General features: G+C 36.5%; 1 protein-coding gene across 1 annotated transcript in view; it reads right to left on the reverse strand.

Annotated features, from left to right (window-relative positions):
- The window catches only part of LOC107738419 (voltage-dependent calcium channel subunit alpha-2/delta-1-like), a 117,111-nt gene that overhangs the window by 17,906 nt on the left and 89,894 nt on the right, over positions 1-9,311 (reverse strand). The window contains exons 27-35 of the mRNA XM_016550188.1: positions 5,775-5,878; positions 5,167-5,253; positions 4,168-4,235; positions 3,940-3,978; positions 3,767-3,838; positions 3,531-3,683; positions 3,296-3,348; positions 3,150-3,205; positions 2,579-2,705 (exon numbers count right to left, since the gene is read on the reverse strand). Coding sequence (XP_016405674.1) covers positions 2,579-2,705; positions 3,150-3,205; positions 3,296-3,348; positions 3,531-3,683; positions 3,767-3,838; positions 3,940-3,978; positions 4,168-4,235; positions 5,167-5,253; positions 5,775-5,878 — 759 coding nt within the window. The remainder of the gene's footprint in view (positions 1-2,578; positions 2,706-3,149; positions 3,206-3,295; positions 3,349-3,530; positions 3,684-3,766; positions 3,839-3,939; positions 3,979-4,167; positions 4,236-5,166; positions 5,254-5,774; positions 5,879-9,311) is intronic.

Genomic DNA, 9,311 nt, shown 5'->3' on the forward strand with positions numbered 1-9,311 from the left:
TAAGTATAAACGGCTGCCGACTCAAAACATTGTGTGTAAGTCAGCATAAGCTTTTTGTCAGGAATCAATTATACACGTCTTACATATCCAAAACCGTCCCAACATGTGTGGAAGTCTTTACTAAGTGTAACAGGAGATGAGTATATTATATTGGAAATCTGCGTCGTTTGGCAGCTTGTTATGTACTGTCATCGCCGAACGAGTTTCAGCCATGAGTTTTCTTTATAGTGTTCTCTTGTTCTCTTTTACAGCTCTCCTCCCTCTCTTTAAAACAGAGTGACACGGGTTTATGCACCGGCCTGTGTGCATGTAAACGTATATATGGGGATGTGTGCGTAAAAGTTCTTTGTTACACATCACCTGCTCTCTCGGTAATCACAGGCTGTTTACCGCTACCCAGCATGCTCGGCGGTGCATAACGAGCCTCAGATCATAGCGGCCATCAGGGTCACACTCACTCAAACACATATGCACACACACATGGAGGGCTTGATGATCACAGAGAAGCATGGAGTCCTAAAGTTCAGTGGCTCACATCTGTCTGCCCTCTGAGGAATGCTTTATTCATGAGAGCAGGAGAGGTTATAAGAGCACAGAAGAGTGCTTCAGGTGGGTTTATGTGGTCTCCATGAAAAACATCCTGTGAGAAACTATAGTGATGTTCCAAAACCTAGTGAGCTGCATACTTAGACATCATTTTAAAAGGTTAGTTCACACAAAAATGAACATTCTGTCGTCATTTACTCAAACTCATGTCACTCCAAATGTGTATTACAACGCTGGACCTCACTGACTTTTATTGTATGGACAGAAAAGACCTTGTTCAAAGTATCTTCTTTTGTGTTTCATAAAATAATTATAGCAATGCAAGCAATTTTCTGACCCAGAAATAGTTGCAGCTTTGTGACTGCAACATAAAAGTTGCAATGAGTTGTTGGTGGATTTATTAAATATGTTTAACACATTTACTGAATTTGACATACTAATTGTTTAGTTCTGTAACTTATCCATAAATCAAATCAAGAATATACACTACCATTCAAAAGTTTTTTTAATACTTTTATTCAACAAGGATGCACTAATTTGAACAGTGACAATAAAACATTTATTATGTCACAAATGGTTCTATTTCAAATAAATGCTGTTCACATTTAAATATATTAAAATATTGTAGTTATTTTAAACTAAAAATATTTTACTTTAAATATATTTTAATATTTAAGTTATTTTAAATTGTAATAATATTTTCATAAATATTCCTGTTTTTACTGTAGTTTTGATCAACGTAATGTAGACTTGGTCGCTTTGAAAGAGACTTGGAAAAAACAAAAACAAAACAAAACAAAAAAACATTTACAACCCTAAATTTTCGAACAGTAGTATGTTTAACAAAAAAATAAAACATACAATGTACTCTTTATATGGTGAAATATCTTTAGAATTGAAGCACAACAAAATTAAATATTGCAAAATATTAATATTAATTCATATTAATTAGTACAAATATTATTTCAGTTTATGTTCTTTTTTATGCAGAAACTTTTTTACTCTGTAGGAAAAATTTAAATACACATTATTCTAATTATCAATCCAATTAATGAACTTAACACTTATTTTCTTTCTTTAAAAAGGAATCATGAATTATTGACATTGAATTATTGAATCTATTGACACTTCTTGCAGTTTATCAGTCAGCTGAGGCCGTTTATTTGTTGCCTAAGGTCTTAATTCAGTATCAATACCATGGGACCAGAGGATGGTACTGTACTGAAGCCAAAATTTCAGTATTGATTCAGCCCTAGTGTTTGTAGGCAGTAGACAGCAAGGCAGCTCACTAGGCTTCAAAACAGAGGCATTATTTAACCTCTGAGGGGAGTGTGTTGTCCAAAAAGCTTTATATCTATAGGGCTGAAAGAAGACAAGCAGACATTAGATAACCAATGTAAAAATCAAAAGAAATATGAAGTCTAATTTGCCATAGTATCCTTGACGTTCTGTTTAAGCCATTCTTTGGCTGGCAATTCCTGCAGTCCTCTCATCACTACATGCGTTCCTTTAGCCTGAGCTGGTGTTGATGTCTCAGAGAGCAAGATTGAATTACATATGCCGAAGCTCAGGTCTCGAGCTCCTGAGATCTCACAAATGGATTTCTCTTTATGGCTCTTGTTAAACTTTACATGTCTAAAGTAGTTAACATGGAAGAAAAACTATCATACGCAGAGTCACACGTGGGGCTCGTAAAAGAGGCGTAGAGTTTCTGTCGGGCCGAGCGCCCCCACCCACCCCAACACGTTTCGCTTTTGCGGTGTTACATTAAACAGCACGGCCGGCTGGACGGCTGGACGTCGGATGGATCCGGGGAAGGAGGGAGCGGGCAGAGGGGACGGAAAGAAAAAGAGAAGGAAAGCTGAGCTGCTCGATCCTTGGAGAGATGTCTTACCGGGATGAGCAATTATCCAGGAAGAGACAGAAAGACAGTGCTGACATCATCTGCACATGCTCACACGCACTCCCACACACACGGACGGAGGGAATGCGGATGGATTTATGCGCATACAAACATAAAAACAGTCCTCACCTGGAGCAGTTTCCACAGTCCATAGCTCCAGAGAAAGATTTGTTCTCGTTCTCAAAGAAATACTGCGTCTGTTCGGTGATACAGCTCTCTTTGGAGAACGCATCCGAGAGGTCATCCTCCGAGTACGCTGAAAACACACCAGCAACACACTGTATATGTCAAAACACACACGCAAATCAACAGCCTATATATCAAGCACACTCACAAAATGCATTTTTGCTGCTTGTTGATGCAAATTACGACATCAATTCTTGAACATTTTGACAACTTAACAGCATTGCATGAAATCAATTTTGCTGCATTTAAAATATAAAGTTCACTTAGTCAATGCATTTAAACTACATAAACAATTCCATCCATGTAGTTTGTTTATATGCTGTACATGACAAAAATGATGTATAATATTATTATAAATATTAATATTATATAAAAGGATATGTAAAAATAAAAATGAAATAATAATAATAACAATAATTTCTAAATAATTGTAAATAATATATATATACATTTTATAAAGGAAAAAAATCATTACACATACACATATAATATGTATGTTTTATGTGAAACATACCTGTTCCCATTACATTTGGGAGAGTCAGACTGAGAAGTAGCTGCTGCAGAACTGACCTAAAAGGAAGAAACAAATGAGAACATCCACCTCAAAGTGCAATCCTTCACCCGTTTATTTCTCAGCGAGTGGTGTCCGTTTTTTCTTACCAGACCGCAGTGGAGGCCCACCAGCCTACAGTCAGCATATCTGCGATTGTTGGCTGTCAAAAAACAAACACACAAATATAGATGTATTAAGACACTCAATTCAAAATTTGGACTTTGTTTCCTCATTTCAGAAATCCACCACAAACCCTGCAGCACATTGATGGTTTTCTGAAGAAGCTGACAATAAAAAGTTCTTGTCAACCCTTTATTTTTAGTAGGACCAATTCAACTTTACCACGTATATAGAGCGGGGTCCGGCAGCAGCTTTAGTTTCTCTCTCCGGGTCGCAGACGGATTGGTAGTCGTAGGTTTTATTAAAGGAGAACAGTGAGGTGTTGACCAGAGTGATCATCAGAACAGGGTCCACTTCACCAAAGAACTGACCTATCTGAAACATCAGAGTGAAAATATGAAAACTACTTCTTTGCGTGACTGTTAGCACACAGCATTAGCCTTGTAAATATATTCTACCTGTGTGATATATTCATCCTGATTGGACATGAGCAGAAAGCCGCCATCATCCAGAATCACGCAGTCCACTTGCTGAGGAGTAAAACCAGCCATTCATCAGAAACCGAGAGTGAAAGCAGCTTTAGATAAGTGGCTACAGAGGTCAGAGCAGCATGAAGCAGTCAGCACCCTACCTTATCATTTCTGAGGCACCCGCAGATCTCATCCTTGCACTGCGGAGAGGAAATTATGTGAGGAGAGAAGTGAGAATTCATGAAACAAGCCTTTTACAACGCTTATTAGAGCGAGCCAATTCATCTCCGCTCTCAGACGGCAATATCGGCCCATCTAGAGAGGCTGCGTTTGGGACTAAACAGCTTCCACATGTGCCGATAAGGAAAATGGGGGTCATTTCTGCTTACATTTTTCTTGGTGGTAGCGTTTATGAAGCTGTTCATCCAGGCCGATACGTTGAGTTTGACTCCCACCACTGTATGATAACATAAAACACACACTGTCACCGGTGTTGAAATCTTACTCACGTGAGGACAAAAGATATGATGATAAAATATTCAGATGATGAGAGAAAGTAACGTCAGGGTCAGACCCTGATGAGCACAAAGCTCTGAAATTAATTAATGTAGAGAATGACCAAATGATTAATCATAACCTTTGTTAGTCATCAGTGATGAATCATTAAAACACAAACAAAATTACTTACGCAAAAACTAACCAATTTTGTTAAAAACCAAATACCAGTGACATTACAGGGTTGTTTTCTTTTCTTTTCTTGTCTAAAGATAAACCGTTTTACTTTACCACTTTAGAAATGACTTTACTACTGGTTGGAAATCCTTGATAATTCACTATAAACAGGTCTATTAAAACAAAACAGTTGTAACATTCATTACATAGACTATATATTTAATAGAAAGTTTCACTACCATTTAAAAGTTCAGGGTCTGTAATTTTTTTTCCCCTTTATGCTCACCAAGTCTGCATTTATTTTGTCAAAAATCAAACAGTAATATTGTGAATTTTATTACAATTTTAAATACGTATTTTATTTCTATTTGAATATATCATAAAATTGTATTTATTCTTATTTGTCTTCAGTCTTCAGTGTCACAAGATCTTTCAGAAATCATTCTAATATGCTGATTTGAGGCTCAATAAACTTATTATCAGTGTTTAAAACTGTGATTTGTGGAAACTGATAAACGTTTTTTTTTTTTGATGAATAGAAGTTTAAAAGTACTTTTATTTGAAATAGAAATATTTTGTAACATTATAAAATGCCTTTACTGTCACGTCTGACAAATTTAATGCATCCTTGATGAATGAAAGTATTAAAAAAAATAATAATAATACTGACCCCAAACTTTTGAACATTAATGTAGCTGAACTTTTTAAGAGCTCACCAGCAGGTTTGAGTTTTGCTCCATTAATGTCCAAGTCCACTGCTTTACTGACAAGGATACCGGACTCATAACCAGACTCTCTGCTCTCTGTTTCAAGGAAAAAGACGACACAAATGCAGAACAATAAAATGCATTTAAGGTCAGATTGGCCCTCTTTGCTTTATTTCAACTAATCCAAACAGGCAAGGTTTTAGTATCCAAATGCAATTCTTCTGGTAACACCTGCCAAAGGTAGATATGTTACATCTGATATCAAAATGTTTGAGAGATCTATAAGGGTTTCAGTCTGCTTTCACCATTAGCTTAAACGGTAAAACCTCCCATAAACACAAGGACCAGGCGTTCCCCTGGGATTGCATTTTGGCACATGGGTGCTTCTAGTCCGTCTGTGTATTAGTCCTGCAGACCACACGTGTGTGAATGTGAGGTAGTCTCATTGAATGGTAATCCCCCAGTAATATAAGCTTACTTGACCTTGGCAGGAGATCTGTAGGTACGCATTTCAAGTAGATCAACAGCTGTCTTAGTAAAACAGCGTGCCAAAGTGAGCGCACGTCCATCCAAATGTTATAGAGGGGATGTGTACTGTAAGAGTGTGTGTTTCTTACTGTTGACGTATGGGGCGGTGAAGATGTATATGTCATTGTCCAAACTCCTTTTGTAAAAACTTGAGTCATAGGTCTCAGAGTTTTCACCCCATTCTTCCCCAGCACTGAAAAAGATTAGAAAAAAGCGAGAGAAAGACTTAAATTAAAAGGCATTTCAAACAAAATGATGAAAAATAGCCAGGGCCGCATTAACCATTGGGCTAGGCGGGGCTGAAGCCCCGGGCCCGGACAAGGAGGGGGCCCGTGATTGGCTGTGGAGTAGATTGACTGGTCATCGGTAGCGCCGATTGCCAAAGCTCCGCCCCTCACATAGTCAGTCAGTCAGTCAGTCATATTTATTTATAGAGCACATGTAAAAACAACAGCTGTTGGCTGTACAAAATTTAAGCATATAACAAAAATACAAAAGTAAACATAGAACACAGCGACAGATAGTACACTACAGTTATGCCACTGCTCTTACTTATGACCATAAGCAACAGTAAATAACTAAGTTTTAAGAAGAGACTTAAAATCAGCGTATGTTGGTGCAGTTCTTATATAGGGTGGCAACTTGTTCCATAGCTGTGGAGCAGCCACTGAAAAGGCACGATTTCCTTTCGATTTCAAGTGTGTCCTTGGAACAGTCAACTGAAGACTACATATTAGCGCTATTATTTAGTGGAGCTTTTCCATATATTCCATGCATTACCTTTAGAGATTAAAACGTCACGTTTGAATTTGGTTTACCAATCAAATGCATTTATTCTATATTTTTACTTTTGAATGACCCGTGCACCACGTATCAATCAGGTGATCGCTGCCATGTCCGCATTCACCTCTCTTCACGTCATTCTGGCACAATCTGGAAATGGTCATGTAAAGAACAGTCTTCGATAAGTAAAAATGTAAACTATTCTAAAAAGAAAGTGAGAGAGGGGCTATTCTAAAAAAAAATGAGGAGAGAGGGGAAAACATGAGTTAGAGAGTCAGTAAAATCCCCAGCTATCAGGTTATTTTACTAAAGCTGATGATGGAGTGGAAGTTGTGAAACAGCGGAAGTGGACCGGGCACATGGAGCAGATAAAATCACAGCGTCATCGTCCCCACAGATGTTAGGTTAGTTTGATTAACAAGTTAACAACTTGATGGATGTATATTGCTTTTTGTGTTTGAACAAAGTATATTCGCTTATGGGTTGAGAGATAAACCGGTAGAAATATAGCCTATCAATCGTTTTGCGCGGCATGATGTAGGTTAAGCTTTTCATTTAAACGCATTTTAAGCATTGTGGTTTAAAAACAAATTGAACTTTTCAGGTACATTAAGTAGTGGGGCAGAATTCACTTTGGCAAATGCACGCGTTGCGCTTTCAGCCTGATTCGCGTGGCGCGCATACCTGCTCGTACAGCGCAATTCTAAACTGGAGTTATTTTCGCGCCTTGTGCTTAAATGTTCAAATGCACAGTTATGTGTCAAAATGTCTCCTCGTCAACACAGTCATTTGTGTCTTAAACAAACATTAATAGTTAAATATAAAGCATGTGTAGTAGTAGGCTATATGAGATCCTAATATGATGAGATTTTAAAGGGATAGTTCACCCAAAAATGAAAATACTGTAATCATTTACTCAGCCTCAAACAGCCTGTTCTCCTCAACATAAAATAAGATATTTTGAAGAATGTTCGTAACTAGAAAGTTTCTGGTCCCCATTGACTCCAGTAGTGTATTTTGTTTTTCATACTATGGAAGTCATGGGGGCCCAGCAACTGTTGGGTTACCAGTATTGTTCCAAATATATGAAGAGTTTATTTGCAACTCTGTTTATTAAAATTTTCAAAAAATCATGTTTTTTTTATTATGTTATCATGTTTTTATTGTCTTTTATTGTGTTAGTTAGCTGAATTTTTTTGTTATTTTTTAACTTAATCAAAATAACCCAACTGCAGTTTGACTAAGATTAATTGGAATGCACAATGAAAAAACATCATTTCTGAAAATTGTTAAAAATGGAGTTATCTGTTTTTGCAAATGAACTCTTCATATACTTTTACATTCAACAGCAGAAGGAAACTAAGAATAACTAAATAAGAATGCATGTATATTGAATGTATACAGTGAAGACTATTCAGTTTATTTGTACAATTATTTTATACAATATAATTTCTTATTCAGTGCTTTAAGTGTTTCAAGTAGGTCTATTTTTGTAATTTGTGGCTGTTTACTTGTCTTAAGTATAAGCTTGTTTTTACTTAGGCTAGTATTTTTTTATTTTAGTTTTTTTTTAGTTTTTTAAATATTGAAATTGGTAACAAAAATTATAAAATTTCAATGCATCAAAATTTTGATAGGATAAAAATCCTATTTAAAGCTATATATATATATATATATATAATATTTGTAATAAAGGGCCCTGCAGTAAGTCATAGCCCTGGGGCCCAGTAAGGTCTTAATGCGGCCCTGAAAATAGCAATATAAATAATTTAATGATCAAACTCAAGAATGCATGAAACAAAAATCCTACAAGGAATCAAACGGCAAACGTACGGTTTTCATTAGAAAAAGGCACCCAGTTTTTATCTTTATAGACAGTGTAATGAAATAATTTAAGAATGAATACACAAATGTTTAAATATTTTTAAAAAAATGTTTACTTGAATGTGTTTGTTCACTTTTCATGTACATATACCATAAAAAAAAATTACAATTTAAATATAACTGTGTAAATTAAGTTGCTAAGGCTCACATATAATAGGGTGACCATACGTGCCATTTTTCCCGGACGCGTCCTGGCCAGGATTTCTATATTGCTTTGATTCAAAGTACCTCGACAGCCAGCCGAAAACACAAGGAACCGATGTCATACACCGATCAGTCTGCACACGCAAACAAAGCCAAACCCTAGATATTTTAGGCAATATAGAAATCCTGGCCAGGATGCGTCCGGGAAAAATGGCACGTATGGTCACCCTAACATATAAGATCTATGAAAAAAAAATACATAAAATAAAATAAAACCAAAAAAAAAATAATAATAATAATAAATAGAGCTGCAAGCAGCAATTAAGGGTCCAAACACAACAGAAGTAAAACGAAGAGCTAAGGAGCCGTCTTTAATTACTCAGTAAAGACCAGGGCTGCGTTTCCCGATAACGTTGTCTCTTAGCTCGCTACGAAGACTCTAAAGGTATATCTTAACTAAAGGTATACCTGTTCTAGGCGTGTTCCCCGAACTATACCTTAGGATGTTGCTTAAGGTAAACCTTCTTACGTGCGACGTTAGCAGGTACTGTCCATGGCGGTGGTGCTGAATAGGTTGATATCGATGGCTCGAGAATCGATTGTTCAATACAGGAGCTCTTTCACTGCGTTATAGAGCGGGTAAAGTGATGTTCATTATAAAGAAACACTTTAGAAATATTAGAAATTGCATTTATCGGGGCTCACTGCATTTATAAAATAATCCAAATTTCAAACTAAATGCAACCTTGCATATCACACACACACAAACACACACACATACAGTATATATATGTGTGTGTGTGTGTGTGTGTGTA

The sequence above is a fragment of the Sinocyclocheilus rhinocerous genome, unplaced genomic scaffold, assembly GCF_001515625.1.
Source record: "Sinocyclocheilus rhinocerous isolate Xijiao unplaced genomic scaffold, SAMN03320098_v1.1 scaffold975, whole genome shotgun sequence".
NCBI classification, from domain to species: domain Eukaryota; kingdom Metazoa; phylum Chordata; class Actinopteri; order Cypriniformes; family Cyprinidae; genus Sinocyclocheilus; species Sinocyclocheilus rhinocerous.